Source organism: Brachypodium distachyon, chromosome 2 (genome assembly GCF_000005505.3).
Source record: "Brachypodium distachyon strain Bd21 chromosome 2, Brachypodium_distachyon_v3.0, whole genome shotgun sequence".
NCBI classification, from domain to species: Eukaryota; Viridiplantae; Streptophyta; class Magnoliopsida; order Poales; family Poaceae; genus Brachypodium; species Brachypodium distachyon.
The window spans coordinates 49813615-49839195 of NC_016132.3; the positions used below are offsets into that span (position 1 = coordinate 49813615).

The 25581-nt window shown below is 45.4% G+C and overlaps 4 protein-coding genes, 1 long non-coding RNA gene and 1 pseudogene across 5 annotated transcripts; 3 read left to right on the forward strand and 3 right to left on the reverse strand.

Annotated features, from left to right (window-relative positions):
* Positions 1–727: 727 nt before the first annotated feature.
* On the forward strand, positions 728–4606 carry LOC100840425 (reticulon-4-interacting protein 1, mitochondrial). Its single transcript, XM_003569778.4, has 7 exons — positions 728–1132; positions 1638–1865; positions 2195–2268; positions 2905–3064; positions 3411–3530; positions 3613–3721; positions 4201–4606. The coding sequence occupies exons 1-7, from the start codon at positions 911–913 to the stop codon at positions 4380–4382; spliced, it is 1095 nt and encodes a 364-aa protein (XP_003569826.1). The 5' UTR covers positions 728–910; the 3' UTR covers positions 4383–4606.
* A 205-nt stretch (positions 4607–4811) lies between these two features.
* Positions 4812–10539, reverse strand: LOC100842447 (OPA3-like protein). Its single transcript, XM_003569785.4, has 5 exons — positions 10401–10539; positions 7399–8583; positions 6098–6232; positions 5799–5885; positions 4812–5455 (listed from the first exon to the last, which is right to left on the reverse strand). Exons 2-5 carry the CDS (start codon positions 7525–7527, stop codon positions 5276–5278), a joined length of 531 nt encoding a protein of 176 aa, XP_003569833.1. The 5' UTR covers positions 7528–8583; positions 10401–10539; the 3' UTR covers positions 4812–5275.
* LOC100842754 lies at positions 8930–10619 on the reverse strand. The gene is made up of 2 exons (XM_003569786.3): positions 10401–10619; positions 8930–9827 (listed from the first exon to the last, which is right to left on the reverse strand). The coding sequence occupies exons 1-2, from the start codon at positions 10538–10540 to the stop codon at positions 9242–9244; spliced, it is 726 nt and encodes a 241-aa protein (XP_003569834.1). The 5' UTR covers positions 10541–10619; the 3' UTR covers positions 8930–9241.
* Positions 10620–13933: 3314 nt separating this feature from the next.
* On the forward strand, positions 13934–15331 carry LOC100842138 (annotated as a pseudogene).
* Positions 15332–15441: 110 nt separating this feature from the next.
* LOC100843055 (auxin response factor 3) lies at positions 15442–20522 on the reverse strand. The gene is made up of 11 exons (XM_024459785.1): positions 19843–20522; positions 19695–19751; positions 19021–19203; positions 18825–18909; positions 18252–18342; positions 18000–18164; positions 17753–17869; positions 17602–17677; positions 16775–16937; positions 15854–16665; positions 15442–15761 (listed from the first exon to the last, which is right to left on the reverse strand). The coding sequence occupies exons 1-10, from the start codon at positions 20083–20085 to the stop codon at positions 15872–15874; spliced, it is 1974 nt and encodes a 657-aa protein (XP_024315553.1). The 5' UTR covers positions 20086–20522; the 3' UTR covers positions 15442–15761; positions 15854–15871.
* Positions 20523–23587: 3065 nt separating this feature from the next.
* LOC106866195 lies at positions 23588–24655 on the forward strand. The gene is made up of 2 exons (XR_001406107.2): positions 23588–24237; positions 24381–24655. It is a non-coding gene; the product is annotated as an uncharacterized LOC106866195 (long non-coding RNA).
* Positions 24656–25581: the final 926 nt, after the last annotated feature.

Consider the following 25581-nt stretch of genomic DNA (forward strand, 5'->3'; position numbering starts at 1 on the left):
CTATAGAATTAACCTCTTACACACATGGCTTTTGTGTTTCAATTATCTAATGTAATTTCTAGTTTTTTTATATCAACTATGGATTTTCTACGTCACAAGTTATTGTTCTTGTTTTGAACATTCTTCTGAAGAAAGAGTTACGGTTCTTCATGCAAAGAGTGTTGAAGGTATATCAAGCAAGTTTTCTGTTATCTCCCCCTTCATGATTTTGTGTCAGATGGTTAGCATAATTATTCTACTAGGTCAGTTTGCTCAGAAAAAACTCACGCCCTCTTGTAAAAGATATCAACAACTACTAAAACAAATTAAGACACTACGAAGACATATTCGCAGGATCAAGTAATCTTGATTTAGCAACTATATACTTATTTTCTCTTTGTAAAACCGGTCAAATTTTGGAAAATTTAATTTTATGCCAACTTTATACGCACCTTTTTTTGTTTTGAACAAACACCTTTTCTCGTGTAACCTTGAACCTTTCGCAGAAACCATCACAAGTTCACAACCATGAGTATAGAACCTTAGAGAGACACCCTCAAAAGAACCGTAGATAGACTGATCGACGGACGAGATGTCGCCTTTCTCCAACGCCGGCACCCCATGGCTGGGAGCCGGACACATCGCACCTCCCTCGCCCGCCCGTCACCGGCCGCGGCGAGCTCGCTGTCTCTTCAAGCCACGTATGCTCGCGCGAGGACACGTTAAGCCTCAGTCGCCCTGTCCCCACATGTCATGCTCACGAATCTCGATATACTTAACCCCCTCCCCACCTCCTCGTCTCCTTCTCCGGTCTCCCAACCGAGAGAGGGTGTTGTCGCCATTGTCGCCTCCTACTCGCAAGCCGCATCCGCTGATCCGCATCCGCTAGGGCTTAAGGTTAGGATCTCCCCTCTCGCGTAACCACGCCGCGATGTGGTGGAGGGCGGTGGCTAGGGCTCGCCGGCGGGTCGCAGGGGCGCGGCCGGTGTCCACGGCGGCGGGGGCGGAGAAGAGCAGCCGTGCCGTGTTAGTACCGAGGTTCGGCGGGCCGGAGGTGCTGGAGCTGAGGCAAGGGGTGCCCGTGCCCGATCTGAAGCCGGGGGAGGTGCTCGTGCGCGCGCGCGCCGTTTCCATCAACCCCCTGGACTTGCGAGTGAGCATTCCATTTTGGACCCCTCCCTCCCTTGTGGTTTAATGGAAATACCGGTCAAGCGACCAGTTTTTTGTTCGGGCATGTCGGGTATTAGGATTGGCTTAGACCGTTAGGCGCCTATTTTACCTGAGCCCATCGCATTGTAGGAAACTAGTAATTGTTGGCCCCTCACTAATTCGTCTTGGCATTTTCTACCCAATAGAACTACTGCTATGCGAAGGAAAGATTTGCTATAGTAATCAGTAGAGTTATATAATTTGTGATCCTGCATGACATATGCTGTGTCTACCGTGACTGTCTGTTGGAAAATACTATCCTGTTAGAAATCTGGAATTAAGCAAAATGCAGATAACTTAAACTATCGGATAGATTGGTGGCCAAGTAATTTTAGTTATATAGAGTATGATATGCATTCTTCTGTTCTCAGAATAATGAATTGGCTTTCAGATTATAGTATTCTTTTGCTAAATTTTGTTGACTCGGTAAAGGTATTGTTTGTCTTCAGATGCGGTCTGGTTATGGCCGTTGCATATTCGAGCCACTCCTACCTCTGATCCTTGGCCGGGACATCAGTGGTGAAGTTGCAGCCACAGGGACTTCCGTGTCATCATTTTTTATCGGGCAAGAAGTGTTTGGTGCATTGCATCCAACAGCCATGAGAGGGACTTGTGCTGATTACGCAATTCTTTCACAGGATGAGCTTACTCCTAAACCATCGATGCTCACTCATGTGGTAGGAATTCATGGAATAATCTCCTTTGCATTGTACTACTTGTTCAAAAGTCCAATTTCAGGATACCTTCACTCTGTCGACCAAAATTACTCAATAGTTCTGCAATGATATATCTAGTCGTCAGCATACCCCTTTCTTTTGCAATATATGCAAGATACTTTGATCCATTTCATGGATGTACATCTGATAGTTCAAGCAAAGCAAAGAGTGTTATTTTTATGTCTAGTAACGTTAGGTCGAGGACTGAAGATTTGGTTTTAGTTGTGTTGCTTGCTTGTGAAAAGGCTCCTCACAAGTTGCTAGAGCTGAACTTTTTTGTTATATTACAGGAGGCTAGTGCGATTCCATTTGCTGCGTTGACTGCGTGGCGTGCTTTACATGGTACTGCTGGAATTTCTGAAGGGTATGTCATGATACACACCAATTTTGATAAGTAGATGCCTTTGTTGCTGTTTCCTATAGCTTGGGTGTACATTTGTTTTGTTGATTTACTGAATATTGTTAACACGTTCAATATTAACTGCTACTCCCTATGATCCATAATAAGTGTCTCAAATTTTGTACTAACTTAGTACAAAGTTGTACTAAGTCTGAAGCACTTATTATGGATCGGAGGGAGTAGATTCATGATCTAGCTATGCAATCGATTGGTTTATGATTGATACTAAATTGCCTTTGGCAGTTACATTTGCACTCCTGCTGTGTTGCCCATTCAACAGCCAGCCAGGAGCATGTTACTGCCAGAAGTTTCTTAAGTTCCTAGATAAATTTCCATGATTAAATTTCATGGGAAGTATTAGGAATATTCGTAAATTTTTGTGGTATTTTGCATTACACACTTCCTCTCTTGGGCAACTAGTGCGTACTCAGCAACTCTGCAGGAAGCCAGGAATGTTTTAGTTCTCATGTCTGAATGTTTTAGCTATCATTCTGAAAAGCAATCTGTTAGTTAGGCTCGTTGTGAGCAAACATCTTCTCATGTCTGATTAAGTGCCAGTATGTTGGGCTATCTGGTGCTGAAAAATCAATTCTATTTCAGACAAAGAGTACTTGTGATTGGTGGAGGAGGAGCAGTTGGGCTATCTGCTGTTCAACTTGCGGTAGCTGCAGGGTGTAGTGTTTCAGCTACCTGTGGAGCCCAGAGTATCGAGCAAGTTTTGGCAGCTGGTGCTGAAAAAGCTATTGATTACACTTCTGAGGTAAAACTCATTCAGAAGTCAGAACTCACATTGCAGTATTTTACCTAATCAATGTAGGAAGAAAAAGTCATCTACGTTCTTGTTTTGTCTAGACATCTCACTGAAACATACAAGTATCCTTCTTTGGCATAGCAGAACAGAAATTTTACATGGTGGGAGTGGTTATGTATTAGTATCTTACTCAAGACACCACATTCCATTTCTGTTACTTTTATCTGTCGCTGTAGCTTGATGAAATATTTAAGCCGCTAGACATCTTACATATGTTGAATTTTCTTTCAAGAAATTCCTAGCCTTGAATACTCATTTTCTCCATAGTGTTCATGTTTTATGGTGTACCTTACAGGATACTGAATCAGCAGTTACAGGAAAGTTTGATGCTGTGTTAGATACTATAGGAGTACCTGAAACTGAAAGAATTGGCATTAATCTTCTGAGGAGAGGTGGACATTATATGACCCTTCAGGTGATCAATCTGCATAGTTGTTTTTTCCAGTGTTTATGTTTTGTTTGTCCTCTCCTTATTTTGTTTCCCTCAACTTGATTAGGGAGAAGCAGCTGCACTAGCAGATAGATATGGATTATATGTGGGACTTCCTGCTGCTACTGCTACTTTACTAAAGAAACAGATGCAATATCGTTGTTCACATGGAATAGGTAAAGAGCTTCATTGCCATTCATATTCTGCGTCTATTTGGTTGATTGTTTTCGGAACTTGTTCAGTCTGAAGGGACTTAGCTTATGAGGGTAACTACTAACTAGTCATAAACCGCTTTGTCTTACAATTCAAATCAATAGACAGATTGCTGCCAATAAGAACTTCATCAGTAACTTTCCAAGAAAATGGTATTTTTAGCAAAACGCTGCCAAGAAATACAAAATGCTTTTATTTGTAGAGCTACAAATACAATCAGGATGCATGTGTATATTATGGTATGAATTTGTATGCATGTGCACCATCCCACATCAATTGATATCCGTAGGACATAGGTGGCCGTGGCACTCATAAGATCCGTGCTGTTTTTCTTCTATGTGTGCAATACATGAGAGAAGCTCATTAGCTATCTAGGTAGCATATTCTATTTTTATGTAAAATCTTCTTAACTTTTGTTGCTCCTATCTAATTTATTTTTCAGAGTATTGGTGGACATACATGAGAGCTGATCCTGAAGGTCTTCATGAGATCAGGAGGCTGTCTGGAGCTGGGAAATTACAGATACCTGTGGAGAAGACTTTTCCTATCAGCCAAGTCAGAGAAGCTCATGAGGCCAAGGAGAAAAAGCTGGTGCCTGGCAAAGTGGTCCTAGAGTTCGACTAGTGCTAGCAGGATTTTGTCTGACAGGCACATGAGGACTGTACGTTTCAAAAAATTGCAAGGAATGTAGTTCTTTTTTTTCTTCGAAAAATTTGTGTCGATGCCCTACAAATTTACTTGTTCTCTAGACACAGGTTACGATATCATGATTGAGTGTAAATGCAGTAAATAATGATATATGGTACGGAAAAGACTTGTTTCAAAGGATCCAATCATTTTTCTTTTCAGATGCATTTTGTGCTGCGAGAATACATTTGAATCCCACTTAGGAATGTGAACTAGAATATATTAGTCCCACGATTCTCTTTTATAGCAATAGTGCGGAGATTCTGTGCGTGTAGTGGCACTTTTGTAGACGCGGTTTCACTGATCTTGGGCATTCATTACCTTCACATTTCATACTGCATTCTTCATTGAGAAAACCTGACGAACTTTCTCAATATTCGTTCAGTTCTGTGTTCTACTTAACTGATAATAGCCCAACACCAGAAAATTATCACGCTACACCTTATAAGAAGCACTCGCATAGTCGCATGCCACAAACAGCACACATGTTCTTAGGAAAGTTAGTTTACCGGTTGAGTCATCCTTGATAGATCCGTGTTTAGCTGCTATCTAAGATACCAGTACTCTGGACAAGTGGACATGAAGCAACTACAGTTCCAGATGTCAAACCACGATCACCAATCTCATCCTCTATCAGCTCCAATTCAGACCAAGTCTCTCCAGAGTCCAGACCTCTTGGGACACTATTCACAACATGTGCGAACTACAAAAATTTCAGCCGTTGGCCGGTGAAACAGATCGGGATCCAGCGCTCGAATCATGCAAGGAAGTAATGGAGTTACGGAGGTAATCTGCATGTATGATTTCACCACGCAACGCTGCCACGGTAGCTAGGCGGCTGTGGGTTGCTGAGTACCATCAGGCTGTGCCGCCGCCGCTGGCTGGGCAGGACCGAAGCTGAGAATCCACGGAAGACGAATCCACCCCCCTGTACACCGCTGCGCCTCAGCAAGCCTCTGCTTCATGATCTGCACTTCCCTATCATACTCCTCCACCTTTTTCTTTATTGCCTGCCAATTGAAACACCAACAGTTGATCAGCTCTGCAGAATTCTGGCAATATTATAGGACATGATCCAAATTATTTTCATCTACTTTGTTTTGTTTCCTGGAGATGCACTACACAGTGTAGAGTCTGTGTACCCACAACCTGGCAGTGCTCATGTAAGCACAGGCTAAAAGAATTGTTAAACTAGGATAAATTGATTTCTAGCAACCAGAGGTCCACAAACAGATTACTACATCTTGTCCTAGAAATCTCATGCCTTTCGTTTGAAACATGAAAGATCATCTGTCCATGGCAATAATTGGAATCTTTCATAAAAATGAGAACCACTAAAACCAATCATCTTACCTCGACTTCCTGCCTACGGATCTCTTCTTTTCTGGCTTCAGACCTAGCACTTCTTTGCACCTCATAGATTATTGCAGCACCAGCGACCTAATAAATCAAGCGAGTGCTCATGTCAGTTGTAGTCAACTTATACCACAAAATCGAGTACTCCTTCTAGGGTCTGAAGAATTAGGGGCAAAGATAACCGAGAGCAAAATCAAGAACTGTTTGGTCTTTACTTGTTCCATATGCTTGACAGGGAAACGTTAACAACTTTGTATGAACAGCCCATTCAGAACTATGAGGTCAAGAATACTCACCGAGAAAACGAACAGTTCACCAAGAAGATCTGCAGCAGCTTGAATAGCTTTCTCCTCATTCAGGGGCCGAATGTGAATGTCAGTTGCACGTCCATAAAGTCGCCTCTGCATATTTGTAGCTAAACGATGGTTTGCCTGAACATTGGCATACACCTAGTCAGCACAGTAATCACATGATATACTGTCCAAACTGAAGTCAACAATTGTTTTACTACGTGCTAGAAAACCAGGACACGAAACTATTATTCTTTGAACAGAACAATAAACTGTAAACAGAAAGGACAATGAACTTGCTGCAAGAGAATAGGACAAACTGTTAGTATTCGGCTATTCTATGAGTAAATCTCAATCTCGAAATACATTGATGTGTTCTGAAATTGTTATTCAGTTATTGTATGAGTAAATTTCAATTGTTATTCTATTTTCTCTGAAAGATATACATCGATAGCATAAGCAGAAGCTGTTTACATTAGATTCGTGAATGCAACAATTTGGTGGTGATCTGATAAGGATTGTTGCCATATACTATGAGTATTGTTCACACAGTGTTGCAGAATACCCACATCAATAAGCCTTCTAAAATGATCTATCAGATTATAAAGCATCATTGTTAACTGTCATTTCTCAGACATTCCTCCTGATGATACTAACATCAAAATCTCAAAGATCATTACTATGTAGTTCCGTCATATGTCCACATCATAAGAACGGTCGCAGCAACAGTCTGGATCAATGTGCATTCGCAGCTGCAGGATTCAAATTTCTCCAAACGGCATCGCAAAGGTTTCGCACAAAACTGAAGCCTTATTTGCACACGAAATATAACCATTCTAGTACTAATAGAATTTGCCAAAAAGCACCAGAATCTATTCCACAGAATGCCTCATAGCCTGATGCCCTTATCATAGAACACAGTAAATTAAATCGCCAATTCCACACTCACAAGCATACAAATCGATCCATAATAAGCTATGGCATATTAAACCAAGGCTATCACCAACTAACCAACAAAAGCAGAACTAGGCCCTCGTACTTTTGTACTAAGCATTTCGTCGTGCACATTCCCTGCTTCAAATCATACCCAAAGAGAGCCAAGAAGCACGGAAGGAACTCCGCTCCGTGCTGCTAACATTACCCGAATAGAGACGAGCAAGCAGTACCCAACTTGGGAACCTCAAGATTCAAGAATAACCGGGAGAACCTCTACGCGCCGCGATCCAAGCATCAAAAGGGCGCAAAGGGCAAAGGGGATCAAGGATGTACGGACGAGTTGATAGGCAGATGGAGCAACGGAACTTCACCTGTGCGATGCCGATGATGAACCCGCGGAACTTGGGGTGGATGCCGGCGTTGTGCTTGAGGCGGGCGGCGATGGGCTTGCTCAGCGTCCGGAACGCGAGCGACCCGAGCTTCACCAATGGCAGCACCATCGCGCCTTGTCACCCCGGCGGCCTTGCAGCTTCTCACGAAGGGGAAGATGCGGCGGGGATCGTGAAACTACGTATGGGCGTGGCGGAGTTTGTTGCTGGTTGCCTCTGCTTTTCTTGGAGAGGAAGGAGGGGTGGGGGTTTACAAAGAGTGGGAGCAGTCGTTCGCTTATTGGCCAAGTCGGTCGCTAATTTCATCTCTTTTTTTTAGATAAAAGGCGCTAATTTCCTCTATTGTCCGTTGTTAATAACTTAATATACTCCGTACCTAAACTACCACGGCAAAAGGCTTCTGACAACTCTCGGCAAAAACATCCCTAAAATTGCACTTGAAGGTGTGCAGTTTAGTGCATTTTTTTACTATTAATTACTGTATATACTTATATGTGGTGTGACTTGGAGATGAGGATCCAAAGTCTTAGACATGTGATTTGGGGTTTGACGAATTTCAGGAAGCTGTTGCATACTCCCTCCAATTCTAAATTCTTGTCGTTGTTTTAGTTCAAATTTGCAGTAAAACAACTAAAAGAATTTAGGATGGGAGGAATAGATAACCTCATAGAACAAACTAGTATAGAGATTGTGCATTCATGCGACTATGTTTCATACATATTGTTGTATAAACGTCATTTAGATTTTTTTATTACTTCTAGTATACTATTTTGACCATTATTTTTCGTATAGACATGCTTATGTAAAACTATAAATAATAGTATTATGAAAAAAAGTGTGACAAAAGAAAATGATGTTAATTTTTCAGTCTAAATTCATGCGTGTAGATTATTCGTTACAGTACAGCAACTGCAGCACAGTACAAGTAAAACCCTAAGCCGACACGAAATTTTCTAGTCAATGCGTATAGCACTAAACCCTTGTGAAGGTTTATCCTGCATAAGCAGAATCAGCAAGCAGCAAGTAGTTACAAATATTCACATCCTTCGCTGCTGGAGATAGAAAGCGCCAAGTGTGATAAACAAAAGCATAGCACTCCACCTGGAGGATTTGTAAAGCACAGGAACATGAAAAGTGCAGGAATAGGATGTCATGGCATATTGAATCCTACAGGAATTCAAAACATAGGAATCAGTACAAGAAGATGTTTGGTTGCATCACAAGAAAAATGTAGGAATTTTGTTTAGACATTAGTGTGAGCTATAGTTGTCATACACACATAAGAATTGGAATCAAAGAGTCTCTATAGGAAAAATTCCTATGAATTGGAATCCTACCAAAAGCATATGAAAATCCTTCAATCCAAAGAGGCCCTAAAAATGTGAGTTCCAGCACCCCGAATATGGCAGAACAGAACATTTGTCGCAGCAAGAGAAGCATGAAACATTTGACTGCACAGACGCCTAATTATTGACTACCCAGTGTTATGTTTAACTAACTTGGATACGTACAATGATTTCACTTCCTGCAAGTGTCAAGTCCATGGCCAACTAATATATATCCAGTCATATACAACCCAATGTAGCATAACATCAACATGCCAATGGTCACAGATATAAAAGATAAACCGCGCAAAATTCATTCGAGAACCTATGCATCTCCGACGGACATAAAAAAAAACCCGGATCTCCTACGGACATAGACCAATGATAGTACATAACACCCACATAAGTACACAAGAGTTGCTATGAAAATCTCAAACTTATGCATGTTGACTAGTTGTTTCCGCAAAATTCCATGCCCATCAGCAGGAGGTGTCAACATTTCATTCTTCAATGTGTGAAGCATGGTGGATACATATATACCATATGCCATCAATCTTCTCAAAGACGTTGGTGGCAATTTGCTTTCCCCAGGTTCTTCCTTTGGTCTTAACCAACTCATAGCATGTCACATAACCAAGGTTGCCACGCACATGAACCTCTATGTTCTTAAGATCAATGTTTAGAGGAAACTCATAATCTGCATTGCATACCATCTCCCAGCTTTGCAAGACCACATCGTAACCGGATATCCGACTTGCAGTGGGATGTACAACATACACGTGGTCACCTTTAGCCCAGATGGAGTGCATGGCAGCAAGATCTCCCTTCTTGAAAGCGTTGTAGAATCGTCCATTTGCTGCGAGGACAGAAGCTTCAGTGTGCTCGTGGAGGATACGCAGATCATCCCTGATTTTTGCAGCACGGGCATAATCTTCTTCCCCGATAGCTCTGTCCAAATTATGCTGAAGGGTTTCTTCGTCAATTAACTCATCTTCTTCAGTTTTTTTATAGCCATCAGCCTCCCCACTTTTTACATGGGAAATTTTGCATCTGTTCAAGTTGTAGGCTGCAATTTGAAGGCCTGCACTGAATATGTTGTATTCTATTTTTGAGAAACGAATATGTGGTATTCTGAGAAAAGCAAATGGTTGTATTTCTGCTTTTCGATGGAAAAATATTAGCTTCAGTCAAAGCTGCAATCATGAAGAACATTCTAACTTTTGCAAAAATTATTACTCACATAGGCACTCTATAGCAACAGCAAAACTCAAGTGCCACAGTAAAGGTTCACAAATGGAGTTAGGCTCATAAGCAACCAACTCCTAGTAAACCTCACTCACATCCATGATCCATCTAACTATTATATAGGTTTTCTGCAAGTTAGGCGAGTTGTCTATGATCATATGCCATCACACAAGCGCATATTCACCAAATCTGCACTATTCAATTCCATATCTATATGTAATATGTTCATGCTAAGAACTCACACCCGACAAACAAAATTAACCCCCAAAGCTGCTGAAACCTTGAAGGGACGCCCGAGGACGGGAAAATCCCAACCAGACCGAAAAACTCGAGCCGGCACCAGGGGATTATTGCGTGAGCTTATATAATCCAACCAAGAAATCAAGGGGGGAATAGCAAAGAAAGGGGCCTCACAAGGTTCTCTCCGCCCTGCGTCGTCCGATGCCGAGCCGCGTCGGGGTGGGGTTGGTATTATCGGCGAACAAGGCCGTATCGGTGAGCCGCGCGGTCGCGGACGGACGCAGGAAGGCGCTCGCAGCTGGCGCCGCCGACATCGCTGGGAAATAAGTCGTTGCAGCGACGCAGGCTTCCTCCGGCTGCTTTCGTGTTTATCTTTGTGATTTGACTTTCCTCTCTCAAGTCGTTGCTATTTTAAGAAATTACAAAAACGCCCATATAGTTTTGTGAGTATTATAGTACTAGCAGGTGTGCCCGCGCGTTGCTACGGGTCAACAAAATCACAAACTATTTATTTTTATTTTCTATGTAGGCAACTCATGGTGCCGTAGACGTCGGCATGCGGGTGTGGTGGCGTCGGTTGTAAGACGGGGTAGGAGAAATCGTGAACAAAACTGGAGGAAAAGAAAATAACGGGCAGTGTTATATTGGTTGTAATTTTAAAAAAGTTAACCTACGGTGGCGACCGTACCATCACCACGAACTCCAATTTAATATATAATATAACTAGCAGGTGTGTCCTCGCGTTGCTACGGGTCAACAAAATCACAAACTATTTATTTTTAAGCGTAGGCAACTCATGGCGCCGTCGAGGTCGGCATGCGGCTATGGTGGCGTCGGTTGTAAGACGGAGTAGGAGAAATCATGAAAAAAAATTGAGGAAAAGAAAATAACGAGCAGTGACATATTGGTTGTAATTTTAACTGGAGAAAAAAACATAACGAGCAGTGACATAGTGGTTGTAATTTTAACAAAGTTAACCTACGGCGACCGTGACCGTACCATCACCACCAACTCCAATTTAATAGATAGTAATAAATTATAATTATACCAGCATGCATCACATATTGTATGATGAACTAATTGATAATTGTTAGTCGAAGTTTTAAAATAATAAGAAAGATGGGATAGACGGTTTCAACAAGTTATTGCAATAGTGCCAGTGTTAGTATATAATTTTGTATGACATTAGTAAATGTCAACTCTTATTTAAGAATTACTAAGAAGGAGTGTCCGTGCGTTGTTACGGAACAATTAGAAAAACTAACAAAATAGTATTCGTACAACAAAACAAACTGCCTGATTAATTCTTATGGCACAATTTAATAACTATTGGCAAAGAGTACATCGATACCAGACTTGGCCCTGAGTTACTTGCAGGCCGTCACCGTACAAGGAGTTTCATCCACATATCCAAGAGCAAATAGAAACTATAAATCTGAACGCGTAATAATCTATACAACCTATAAATTTATGATGAAATCCTACAACCATGGGTGATGGGTGAAAGTAAGCTTCAGAAGTGGAGGTACAAACTTGGATATGTCTAAACAAAGATTGTAGTATTGCACAATAATTTTTGGTGTGCGGAAAAGACTTGATGTTCCTATAAAGAGAAACGATGCTCCTTGATAAGATGCCTACACAAAACTGAAGGAAAACTAAGGGGAACACAGATTATCATATTTTAATCATAACATTAAGTAAATAAATGCAGAAATCAACAGTTTGTTGGCAATGTAGGCTACTAAATGTGTTTGACTTGATCGGAACTGCAATATCAACGATAAAAAATATATACTACACTCAGATATGCTAGGAGAAGTTAATAAAAATATCTGGTCTGATCTAACATCATAACCAAAGCATGTACATGTAGGGGTTAGCTAAATTAGGCTACATAAGTAAAATAGGAAAAAAATGTTACTTGATGAAGACAACTATCTCGAGATTCATACAGTTTTGCTAAGGGATAAAATCCCATAATTGGTATCCACTGCTATTTGGGACAAAATTAAGGAATTAAAAACATATCTACAAACATATCTTATATTTCCTCCGTCTCATATTAAGTGCCAAAATATTACATGTATCTATATGCTTTTTAGTTATAGATACATTCATATTTGGACAATTTTAATCACTTAATATTAGATGGAGGGAGTAAATCATAATTATACATGTTGTTTGCGCCTCTTCGTTTTGCGCTTTTGTCCCAAATCCCAACCCCTGAACAAAAGGCTGCAGACAATAAACAGAGCACATTGTTCATATTTCATATTAACAATATGAAAGACCAATAGAATATGAAGGAAAGAAAACAAGGAGTCCATCAGGTACAATACGGGCAAACATGGTTTATGATTTGCTGACTACATATAAATTAAAGTATCTCTTTTACTTCTGCTAATTCTGAGAATGCAACACCAAGCAAGGCATTACTTATCCCGGTAGCTTTTCTAATTCAGTCAAATACAGTAAACTCCTACTTATATACTCTCTCCGTTCCTAAATACTTGTCGTTGTTTTAGTGCAAATCATAAAAACAAAAACAAAATTTACAATCTGGGTCTTCTTAATTCAGCTGCCTGCTACAATCTATAATCAGTAGTTAACATCAGCTATTTGAGACAATTTCAGATTTCAGAGAAAATAATTAAAAAAAACAAAGAGGCAGGTGCCCACGTTGCCTTCACGGTCGCTGCAGTGCTGATCTCTCTGGCGTGAGCTGCTGCTGCGACGGGGGCTCAGGGGGCGCAATGGGCGGCGGGAACTCTTGTGAGCAGGGGAAGGAAGGAGCAGGAGGTTGGGGGAGAGGGCGCTGGTGGCCGGAGAGGAAGGGGGCTGCGGCGGCGGTGTCCAGAGAAGGGGCGGCGGGTTGGAGCGTTGGGAAGGGGATCGAGCAGGTTGGGCGGTGGGGGCATCGAGGACTCGGGGTTGAGACTTGAGACTTGAGAGGATCGGGGGGAGAGGGAAATAATGGGCGGTGGCACATTGGCCGTAATTTTGATGACATGACGTACTGCGACCGTACGATCACCACCAACTCCAATTTAATATATTGGTATAGATGAGAGTGAAAATAATTGAATCTTAAGAGTCTTAGTCAAAAGACATTGTTACTATTTACACCTCGAATTTAAAACAATCATGTAGAGACGGTTTAAAAATTGTAAAAACACAACATATTATACGTGTTAAACCTGTTGTACGTGTTATTTTACGTACCTATAGAAGAGTATAGTTATGGATAAGTATACTACCTACTCCAGTATATTAATTGTGGATGCCTCCGGTCATCCAAATATCGACCGCCCTATCTATGAGTTCGCAGGTAATTCTCTTTTCATTCTATGATACTCCCTTCGATCCCAAATTCTTATCGTTGTTTTAGTTCAAATTCGTAACAATTTAAGATTGGAGGGAGTACATGGCATTTTTCAATATTTATTGTCCAATAATTTATCCAACTCTATATGATTGGTTCATACAAAATTGATACCAGTGAAATGTCTTCTGAATACTTCAAAGATACCAGTTTTGCACATACAATACAAGTGGTTGGTCCAATTAAAAATTTAGAAAAGATGGGTTCCTGTATTATAAAACTGAGGAAGCGTACGAAAGTATAGTTAAGCTGCGATGACTTCATTCTCTGCATCCTGGGAAGATGAGGAGAGAGCCGGAGTATTTAGGAACCTTCTTACTGTAGTTCGTATGATTAAGCAGTAGAATTAAGAAGGGCACGCCTCTAGACCAAACGCTAGCTCCTCCAGCCAGCCAGCGGCCATGGACGACAACCGTGGCTCGAGCCTCGGCACCGTGACCGACGAGGAGCTCCTCCAAGCGCAGGCGGAGCTGTGGAACCACGTCTTCGCGTACACCAAGTCCATGTCACTCCGGTGCGCCGTCGAGCTCGGCATCCCCGAGGCCGTCCACCGCCGCGGCGGCTCCGCCCCGGTGTCCGACCTCATCGCCGACCTCTGCCTGCCGCCGTCCAGGGCGCCCTACCTGCGCCGCCTCATGCGTCTGCTCGCGCACGCCGGTTTCTTCCACGTTGCGGGCACCGGACGCCAGAGCCGGACGCGGCCTACGGGCTCACCCTGCTCTCGCGCCTCCTGGTGTCCGCGCCCGGCGCAGGGCAGGGCCTCTCGCCGTTCGCGCTCGCCATGCTGCACCCCATCGTCGTGTCCCCGTCCATGTCGCTGGCGTCGTGGTTCCGCGCGGCCGACGGCACGGGCGAGGCGCGTGTGGCGTTCGCGGCCGCGAGCTGTGGGCGGTGGCGAAGGAGGATCGGGAGTTCGGCGCGGCGTTCAACGACGCCATGGCGTGCGACGGACGCTTCGTGATGGACCTGATCGTGCGCGGCGACCGCGGGGCGGGGGACCTGTTCCGGGGGCTCACCTCGCTGGTGGACGTCGGCGGCGGGTCCGGCAGCGCCGCCAAGGCCATCGCCGCCGCGTTCCCCCACGTCAAGTGCAGCGTCCTGGAGGCTGGAGCTGCCGCACGTCGTAGCGAGCGTCCCGCCGGGCGACGGCGGCGTGGAGTTCGTCGCCGGGGACATGTTCGAGCATGTCCCTAAGGCCGACGCCGTCCTCCTCAAGGTCAGGCTTCTTAATTTTGTAGTCCACCTTGAGAACCTGACTGATCGATGGCGTTGCGTTTACTTTCTGGCAGTGGATTTTGCACGGATGGGGGGACGAGGAGTGCGTGCGTATACTGCGGCGGTGCAGGGAGGCGATCTCGACGAGGGAGGCCGGAGGCAGGGTGATCGTGATGGACCTGGTGGTGGGTTCGTGCCCGGCGGACGCGAGGGCAACGGAGACGCAGCTGCTGTGGGACGTGATGATGATGGGGGTGGTCGGGAGCCCGGAACGGGACGAGCGCGAGTGGAGCAAGATATTCGACGATGCGGGCTTCAGTGGATACAAGATCCTACCCCTCCTTGGGATCCGGTCAGTCATCGAGGTGTACCCGTAGATCACTGTCGTCTCTAGCGTCGTGTTGTTTTGCTGCTGTGCTGACTGTTGGTGTAGGCGCACGACAAGTGGCCTGTGGCAAAACTATCATGGTAGTCAGTCGCCTTAAAACTACCTGCACTTTGCTGATACAGTTGGGTAAGGACTACCAAACATACAAACGGCAATGCACGATATAGGTCCACTAAAAGCATAACATAAACGAAGGGAGACACATTCACGACTCACGACCAAGGAGATAGCAGCCAAGGTTCTGTCATACAGGCATACAGCCAGCTACAGAAGCAAAACATGCGAAAACTTCTGATGTACCTGGTACAAAACATGCGAAAGTACAGAGTACATAAAGGCTGATGCGATAGATGACTGCTCACAATTCTTGGTACAGTTTCGGATGCAATACATGTTGCATTTGGTTGCCAGGCATGAGATAGAACGATAAGCAGTGCATCAGGAACACGGTGATAGAGAAGCCGCACAAGAAAATGCTGCCTACACCTGGTGCGAGACAACGGAGTGGTGGCTGCTGCATGCTCATGAACATATTCGCCGAAGATCCCTTGATGTGGGAAAGAGGCTGATTAACATAGTATAATGGCCTCTGCTCAAATGCTGGGGAAATAAAGTTTCTTATAAAGCACAGGGAAGTACTTGGATAGTGAAGTAGCATCATATTCCTAGGGGAGCGGCACAGAGAGCGTGAAGAGCACCAGGAGTAGCATGGCCATATCCAAACAAGTCTAGCATCCGTGGATTTTGGCAATCAGTTTCATGATTCCCTTCCTTGACACAGTCTTCTTCTGTTGGCAAAATCTTCTCAGTTAAGGAAAAACCAAAAAGCATGCAACTACTTCGGGCAACTTTCCTTCCATCAGGCCCAATCTTAACAGCATCTCCAGGAGTTGAAGCCTTCACAATTCCAAATGGCTCAGGCTGGCTACCATTTGCATCCCCGTCTTTGTTCTTGCTTGACAGCCCGAGCTGTGGAACCACTGTGGGCAAGGGAGAAGCCATTTCTGCTGGTGGCTGAGTAGATAGAGAGAGTGAACGTCCCTGAATTGCAGACGATAGCCCCCCACTAACGGCATATGAGGTACGCATATTGTGCAACCCATATCTCCCTTTTGCCGAACATGTATCAGAAACCGTTCCTTGGAACAAAGGAACTGTCTGAGAAATTTCTTGACCTTGCAAGACCTCAGGGAATCCAACTGATTCACCGAAACCTACAGATTGGTAGCTAAAACCGGAGTTCCGAGCGGGAAGTCTGCTTGTTGGACCACTCAACATGCAGCTTCGTGTATTAGTAATGAATCCCATACCATCAGAACACTTAAATTCTGTGACACCAGCTTGCTGAGGAGAACACGTAACACGATGAGTTCCGGAACCCATCAATTCTTGACCTTGCAAGACCCTGGGGAGCTTATCAGTTCCCATGGAGTCCGGACAACCATTTCCATCTACAACATTCGACAGGGAAATCAATAACACATGATTAAGAATAGTAGAATACCAAATATACATAGTTGTACACACGTCAGCCTTGCGCTGTAGGAAGTGGGAACTTACAAAGAGTTGGGACGTCCAAATTGCTCTGAGAGCACAGTTTAGTTCTTTTAGAACTAGATGCTGGCAGAGACTGAGCAATTGAGACTGAACCACCAACTATCTCGATCTCCCAAGGAGATAGTCTATTTTGGCTATTACAGTCAGTGCCATCCTCCCATCTTACCTGTACAAAAGGGCACCATTTCAATTCGCACTGAACCTGCCCTAAATTAATGCTATAAAAAAAAACCACAACTTGTATGCATCTTCAGTGATTCTCCATCTAGAGCAAATTAATAGAACATAACTACGTCTCGTTCCCCAACAAAAACAAGTCAAATGACATCAATTCATTTATAAATGGAAGACATTTTGACCACTACACTATGTTTAACAAGTACTCCTGCCCAGAGGTTAAAACAATATGAATTCTAGCTATCAGACACTGGCAAGTGGCAAGACCCTAGCTTTGGGAAGGTGGACTGGCAAGTCCTTAGATGTATTTTGATATAGTGTGAATAAACCTGCATGTGAGGAGGTGCAGATCTTAGCACACTACAAGATCTTTTAAGCCTCACCAGGAGCATTTTTAGCCAGATTGGCGGTCAGATGGTTAAAATGACAGGTCCAGAAAAACTATACTCCCTCCGTCCCATATTAAGTGACTCAAATTTGCCCAAATATGGATGTATCTATTCCCAAAAAACGTCTAGATACATGTAATATTTCGTCACTTAATATGGGACGGAGGGAGTAGTTCGCTAACAGCTTGCAAGGTAGCCTCAAGATAGTAGTGTTCTCAGTTGTTAAGAGCTTAAATGTTTATTACAATCGACTGAAATACATACCAGCAGGCTTCTCCAGTTTGAACCTGGCCACCTAATGGGATCTACTTCAGTAACACCTGTAATCATCCCAGACCGCCTGCAAAATAGAAAGTAATAAAGCACAGTGAATACTGTAGAAAACAAAGTTTTAGTTGGGTTGAAAGGGACAGACCTCTCATTAACATCTTCACTCCCATACTGAATCTTAAACCTCATCCCAATACAAAAAGGATGGTTCAAGCTCTTCAGGAACTTCCAATACGGAACAATAAATTCAGATGCAGCATCCCTGTAGAGTCCAAGAATCCAGATTCAAATTTGTAAGAACACGAGCTAACTATTTGTGTCACCGTATTGCCTAACTTTGTGCAAAATAAAAGTTTTGGGACAACCTTACACTACATTCTTAATTAACAAACCTTGGATTGTAACAGATGTGGAAAACACTTCTATGTTTCAAGGAATTAGCAACTGCAGACAGTGCATTCATCTTTGAGCTATTGCTACTGAAAGCTTTGAAAAGGGACTCGTTCTTAAGCTGAATGGCTCTCCTTACGCCAAGTTTTAGTTCACCATCATCACCTCTACAAAGGGAAAAACACTTTATGAATAAAATAAAATGAATATGGACACAAAAGCTGTCAAATTCATTGCATTGTCCAAATACTCACCGGAGAAATAAGACTGCATCCCCTGAGACAAGTTTCTTTTTATTGACAAATGAACTCCATCCGGTAGTTAAAAGATGCCTACGTGGTTGACCTGGAAGGCAAAGGAGCGTCGTATGATATATTGCTAGATCTATAAGATAACCGACATATTTCCCTCAAAATCAGATTGGATGATAGAATTACATTAAAGGAGCATAATAACAGAAAGCAGATTGACCATTATTTTAAAGATGCTATTTGTAAGGCACTGGTGTTAATGAATTTCCACTGCACAATACAGTATCCATGATAGCACAAGAAATATAACAAATAGTGTATGTTGGCATATAACTCATATTAGTAAAGTTTACTATAATAGTGCTGCCGGATTTGAATTAGGCATGCGTTCTTGAGAGCTAAAAAGCAGTTATAGAGTTTTCTTTGCCTCCAAAATGTAACATTAGATGGAAATGCATAATTTCCAAGTAGAAGCATCAAGTGAAAGGTTTACCAGCAATTGTTTAAGTGTATAGTGTAAAAAAGGTATCCCATGCTTCTATTAAGTACTACAACTACATTCATTAGCACTGATACCTCTATAAATATGGCGAAACCTCCACTTCGCTCCATGCAAATCCTTGGCAACAAGCTCCTGGGAAGGCCTGATCTGCTGGTAATCCTAAGAAGAAAGAAAGTAACCAAAAGTGGTTAGAGCTGCAACACAAACCAAGAAACCAATGGGTCATTTCAAAAGCCAAAAGACAGAAAACAAATTTCCAAACTTAATCACCAGTGGAGAGAAACAGTCCTCGGCAGCACGGCGAGGAACAGAGAATCCTCCATGCGTGCTTGTGTCAGAGGCCGTTAGTGTCTTGCAGAACATCTGCAGCATTCGGGACTTCCTTTCTCCATCGCCATCCTCCGTGTCATCTTCTCCTTCATTTCTACCACCTTCCATGTTCCTCTCAAAGACCTGAACCAGTGGAAAATGCGCAGTTTTGATTCATCAGTAGAACAGTTAACAGTTAACAGTTAATTCACAAACGATATGTTTGCCTTCTCTCTTTCCTAGGGGTCAGGGCCTCAGGGGAGAACAAGCAAAACCCAAAAGCTTGACATTGGCATTCAAGTTGATACTCCAGGGGTGTTTAACCAACCTTAGTAGACCTAGGCATGCTAAATCAAGCCACATTGTACCGAGGATAGTCCTCCGTAGATTCAGACGCATGCAGTAAATCTATTGGTTAAGCGAATCCCAAATAATGGTAGAAAATTACTAGAAACGCCTAGTTTGCACGTGTAAACAAAATCTAAGGGGGCACATTACACGGCATGCTTACGGCACGCCTAAATCTGAAAACGAGCCAAAGCAGCCACACATTTCACACCCCAAAAATCTCATCCATTCATGGGGGTACATGAACCCACTCACTAACTCAAGAGATTTTTTAAGCAGCGTTTTACCTCGCCCTCCGCCATCAGTGCCAGCCGCGCGTACACCTCGTCCGTCGATGGATCCGCCTGCAGCACAGAGACACGCGACCCCAATCATCAGATCAATACGAAACGAGCAATGATATCAGCAGCACCGCACTCTCCAGTCTCCACTCACGCATAGCTCGACGTCCACAACGCGGCACGCCACGTGCGGCGGCAGGGCCACCGCCACGTCCCCTCCGCAGCCGGCGGCCGCTAGGTGCGCCTGCGGCAGGTACACGACCTTGCTGCCCCGCCGCGGCAGGGCCACGATGGGCCCCGCGCAGGCGTGCCACAGCTCCCTGCACACCGCCGTAGGCGAAGGCGGAGGCGCGCGCGCGTCCCTGTTGTCGTCCGCCGCGTTGAGATCGATGCCCATGGCGCCCGCCACTAGGGTTGCGCCTCGGTTTTGCGTCGTCCCCCTTGGGACAAGGGGGGTTGTGGTGGGTAGTTAAAAGGCAGGGGAGGAATCAACCGCGGCCGCGAGGAGGATGTGGCCTGTGGGAACAGGATGAGGACCCCATTAATGCATACGAGGGCGTCGCTCTCCAGCCATCTCCTTCTTCTTTAGCTCCTCCCCCATCCCTCTCTGCTCCTCCTGCCCCCCTGCGTCGACCGCGTCGTCCCTCGATTTCCTCGGCTGCCGCGCGCGCGAGCGCGTAAACAGAGTTGCTGCTGCTGCTGCCGCGTCGCTGCGGCTAGACAAGCCTGCGATGCGACGCCCACGCTTTTATGACGCGAGGTGAGCCAGAGGCGAGAGGCGACGACGGATTGGACGGGGCTTTTCCAGCTTTTGGCCTTGAGCGTTGTGTTCTTTCCCGTTTATTACTGGCTCTCTCTGCACCGCTGCTACCCGTTTACTGGCTACAGTTCGCGGCCGCTGCAGCAACAGCTGCCGCTTTGGGAGTCACTGTTCCCCCACCAGGAGGCCACCGCCCGCGCCTCGAGCAGAGACTCAGAGAGCCCACAGTTTTGCCGCACTCGGCATCGGCACTCCAATCCCGTTACCCCAGTCCACCTCACTTGTTACCGACGGTACAGCCCCTAGTACTACTCCGTTCAACATTCCGCTCTACTGCCTTCGTTCTTACAGTAGTACTCCAACCAAAACGAGCGTTTAATCTTGTTGAATATGCAATATATATACATGCAAAGAAGATTAGTTAGAAGAAAAGGGAAAACATCGTTTGTGTACGTTGTGGACGACGCATCGTGCAGCTCTCGACCATGTGACGCAGGACGGCTGTAGGTACCGAGATCGAAAGATGTAATCGGATCGGGCGAGCTACATGTATTTGATGCATGGCCAGCTATAAGAGTACTATGTTTTGATGCATGGCCAGCTACATGTATCACCGATCAGACCCCATCAATGCTAACGCGTGCAGTCGACGGATCTGAGCCCTGTTGCAATCAATAGCCGATAAATACGCAGTGATTGCTCGTTTCTGAGCCCTCTCTCTGGGGCTTTCTCACTGTCACACTATCACATCGCTGCGGCACTACCTGACTGCCTGCCTGTTTCGTCTCCGTGGAAGACAGGGAACTGCAAACGACTGGAACCCGGTCCGTCCAGCTCGAGGCAACAAAGCAGTGCGCCCAGTGTGTGGTGCAGTCAAACTGTAACAGGCCGTGATGTTGCCATTTTTGGTTGAAACCGAATCGATATTATCTGGCTAAATCCGGATCCGAATCCGACGGCACAAGAAGATATGAAAGAAGGAGATGTCTATCCGGTCGGATACGGATTCGGATATCGGATATCTTAAACGGATTCGGTATAGGATACGGTATAGGCATAATCCGATGGATAACGGATTATCCGAATTTTGGATCGGATAATCCGACAGTAAATATTCGAATATTATCTGTTTATAACCAAAAATACTAACGGGCTGAAGTTGGGCTGCTCCTGTACGTTGTGTACTAAGGCCCATATACTAAATTACTAACCATAACATGGATACGAATTTGGGCGTTGTTTATTTTGTCTTCTTTGTGGTTGTTTAACTTCTAGACTGTTGCTTGAACCTCTATATTGTCTTTGTTGAACTTCTGGAATGTCTACCTTGTATGTGCTGTGTGAATGCATGTTGACTGTTGCATGCTGTCACATGTTGATGAATCTTTCATGTACTGTGTGTGAGACTATGTGTTCCCAATGATTGTGAGTTTTAGATCCTTAAAAATGTACTAATCCTTGATCTGTACTGTGTGTGTGAGAGTATGTTGTGAAATAAGTTATTATCCATCCATTATTGTCCGTTTCCGGTCCGGTTCCGATCCGCTACCGAACCGTTTCCATTTCAGACGTAATCCTTATATTCCGTTTCCGTTTCCGCGCCCGAATTCGTATCCGTTCCATTTCCGAGTCCGATAAAAAATATGGTATAAAATATGGTACGAACATATCCGTCCGAATCCGATCCGGTTTCAATCATAAATTTCCTGCATGGCTGCAGCTGCTACTCCCGTACTAGTAGCCCTCGTGGCCTTGTCAATGCCTAGTCTGTAATCAAGCAGGCTCCTAGCATGTTTTTTTTTGCGTTTCTTCTGTAAAACATGCTCGCTGACAACAATTTGTCAGCCGGCAATCTATGATAGCCAAAGTTCGTTATTTTGCGTTGATGAAACAGTGGATATTTTCGTTTTGATATCGGCAGTGCACGACGGATGCATCATCATCTGCATGCCGTAGCAAAAGGTTCTAGCCAAACGAGACAGGAAAAGACGAACCTTTTTTTTCTTCCCATAGAATCGCCGAGCGTGTCTACGTGCCATTGGAGTGCTTGTCGACGCATCCCGTGACGAGAGAGTACGCGACCTATCTGCTGCCCGAGATCCCCCTAGGCCATATAGGTGCGAGAAAAGGAAGAAGGGATACGGGCTGCGCGCCTGCGGCCTGCCTGCGCTGTGCGCTCTCTCGTCAGGCAGTAAATTTTGAGCATGGCAGCAGAGTGAGCAAGCACAGGAGGCCGGGAGCCCAGCATGGCGTACGGTGGCTGTGGCTGCTTTTTACCCACCGCTTTTCACTACTACTCACTATTTATTCCTCTATTTATTTGGTCGAGCGGGCCATGGCCGCTCTACCGCGGCAGCAGCTATCCCGGGGGCGCGCTCCCCTCTCAACTCGACGATCTCTCGTGTGCCCAGACAGGACAGCACATCTCACGTCCTCTTCGGGTGGTCTCACTCTCTCTGGCCGGCTGGGCCTTTGCTCGTCTTTTGAAACGTAGCAGAGGAGGGAGGCAGCGACGCAGAGCCGGGGGGCGTGACCTTTACCCTTTTGCAGCGAGTGAAGTGAGCTAGTAGCCGGAAACACGCTTTGGCTCGCTTCGATGCTGCGCCTTTTTCTTTGTGTGTTTTATTGCACGGTGGGGGGGACGGCACGGCACGGTGGAATGGTGCTACTGCTACTCCAGTCTCGCTCTTTTTTCGCCTCTCGTGGCTTGAGATCGGCAGTTTGGGCTCAGATTTTTTTTTTTTGAGCGAAGGCAGTTTGCGCTCAGATAGTCAGATTGGAGAGAACGCGAGCGGTAGCCATGTGGTGGTCTCCTGAGTTGGGCTCTTGTATTTTTTTTCAGGCCTCCTGCTAGCCATGTGTATGCGCATCGCCATTTCTTTTAGGCCCATATAAAGCGAGCCTAAAGGTTTGGGCCTAATTTCACTAGTTCACGCGCGCGCCTGCCGTAAATTTACGAAAAAAGTCCTACTTCATCCTCAAATGTCATTTGCCTGACACATAACCCCTAAACTTGAAAACCCCCGAAATCCTCAATACCATTCAAATCACCCCTAAGCGATTTTAGAGCCTATGTGGCACATTTAGAGCGGTTTAGGGACTGATTAGGTGATTTGACTTTTTTTTACTCGATGACGTGGCGATTCCTTTGCCCGTCCCCTCCCCATCCACTCGACGCACAGCGCCGCCACTGCTCAACGCCATGCCGCCTCCGGTACCCACCGCTCGTCTTTATCATCACCTCGAGCTGCTACTTCCTCCTTATCCCCTCACCAGCGTTCTCCTCTCTCTTTCCCCTCTCATGAAGCTCCCTGCCCTCGCCTCTTCTAAGCCGCGTCTGCCATGGATTCCGGCGAGCTCGCCCGGCCGTTCCAGTGCCTCCCCAGCCCCAATCCCCTTCTCCGCATCTCCCTGCAAGCACGGCATCCCTACATCGGCCCCGCAGCACGCCCGAGAACCTCGCGCGTCTGTCTTCCCTGCCTCCGGCGAAAGCGCCGCCCGTCGTCGATCCCCTCGCCCACAGCCTCCCGTTCTTCTCCGCCGCCTCCAGGAGAAGCTCCTCTCCCGCGTGAAGCCTCCCCTGCCCTCGTACGCGCCTCCAGCCGCCCGAAGCCGCCCCGCCGCGGCGCTCCTCTGCCGGCCGCCGCCTCACGCCGTCGGCCGCCTCCTCCGCCGTGATCTGCTCGAAAGACCGATGGGCTCTCACTGGCCATGGCCGCCGGACCAGCGGGCGCGCAGAGCAGCGGCGCACGGCGCGGCAGGGCGCGGGGGAGCAACAGCGCCGGCGCGGTGCGGAGCGGCGAGCAAGGGCGCGCGGAGCAGCAACACGGCACAGCGGGGGCGAGCAGCAGCGGCCTAAGCGGCGTGCGAAGGAGCCGCGCGCGGGGGCACGCGGGCGCAGCACGGCGCGGGCGAGAAGCAGCGCCGGCGAGATCTCCGCGCCGCTGAAGAGAAATCGCCACGTCATCGAGTAAAAAAAAGTTAAATCGCCTGATCAGCCCCTGAACCTCCTAAACCGTCCTAAACGTGCCACATAGGCTCTAAAACCGCTTAGGGGATGATTTAAATGTTATTAAGAATTTTGTGGTCTAAATAACCGGTTTTCGAGTTTAGGGGTTATGCGTCGGGCAAGTGACATTTGGAGGTGCAATATGTACTTCTTTCTAAATTTATTGACCGTGCGCCGTTGGCCCGTAATTTACAATGACTTGGACCGTGTCCTCATGGGTTGGTTGATCCAGTCCCGGCACACAGTAGAGCGGAGGAATCATTTGTCTGGATCCTGATCATCCCTCCAGTGCCAGCAGGCGGGCAGAGGGCCGCGAGGGAGATGGACGGAGAAACTTACAATTCGTTTGGACCCATCATTTGAGCTTAGAATTCATGAATTCATTTCGAATTATAAAAACGAACTTGTTTGGTTGGTACGGAATTGGCCACGGAAATTCAATCTCAAATTTCATGGAATTATACTATAACTAATCCCAATTCCTCTCCAAAAGCCATCGTTTCTCTGAAATTGTCTCTCACTATACAAATCCATGTGGTAGACAAACATGATTTTTGAACAATGAATTCAAATTCAACCAAATGAAATCCTATCCAAAATTGGATTTCATTTCCTAATGAAATGAAAGGATGATTACCAAATGGGCTATTAGGGTTTTGAGGTAGCGGATCGTCGGAATTCATTGGTTCCCCTCACCTCCCGTCATCATTTTGGCACTGCGAGGTGGGGGAACCTCGGGTTCTATTAGACGATTGAGAAGTTTTTAGTTTTATGAGTTTTATGATCTTCATCGGCAACGCTACGGCGGAGGGTACATTGCCGTCGAGAATAAAGGTACTCTGGTTTTTCTTTGTTGCGAAGGTGCCTTTTTCTGCAATGTCACGGGGCCAGAGAGTTTTACTCACCGCAGATTCGATGTGTCCGATCATGCGGATTTTGATTGTGTGTTCTCGCAGATCCGTTCGTATGGATTTGATGAGTCTTTACCACTGTGTAATGATGCTTTTATTGGTATGATCTTTTGTGGCTTTGAAGTCATTCTCCGGTGTTCTCATGAAGATCTTGTGGTCACGACTTCTCATCTTTTTAGAAAGACTACTCAAGGGGCGTTTTGAAACCTTAGA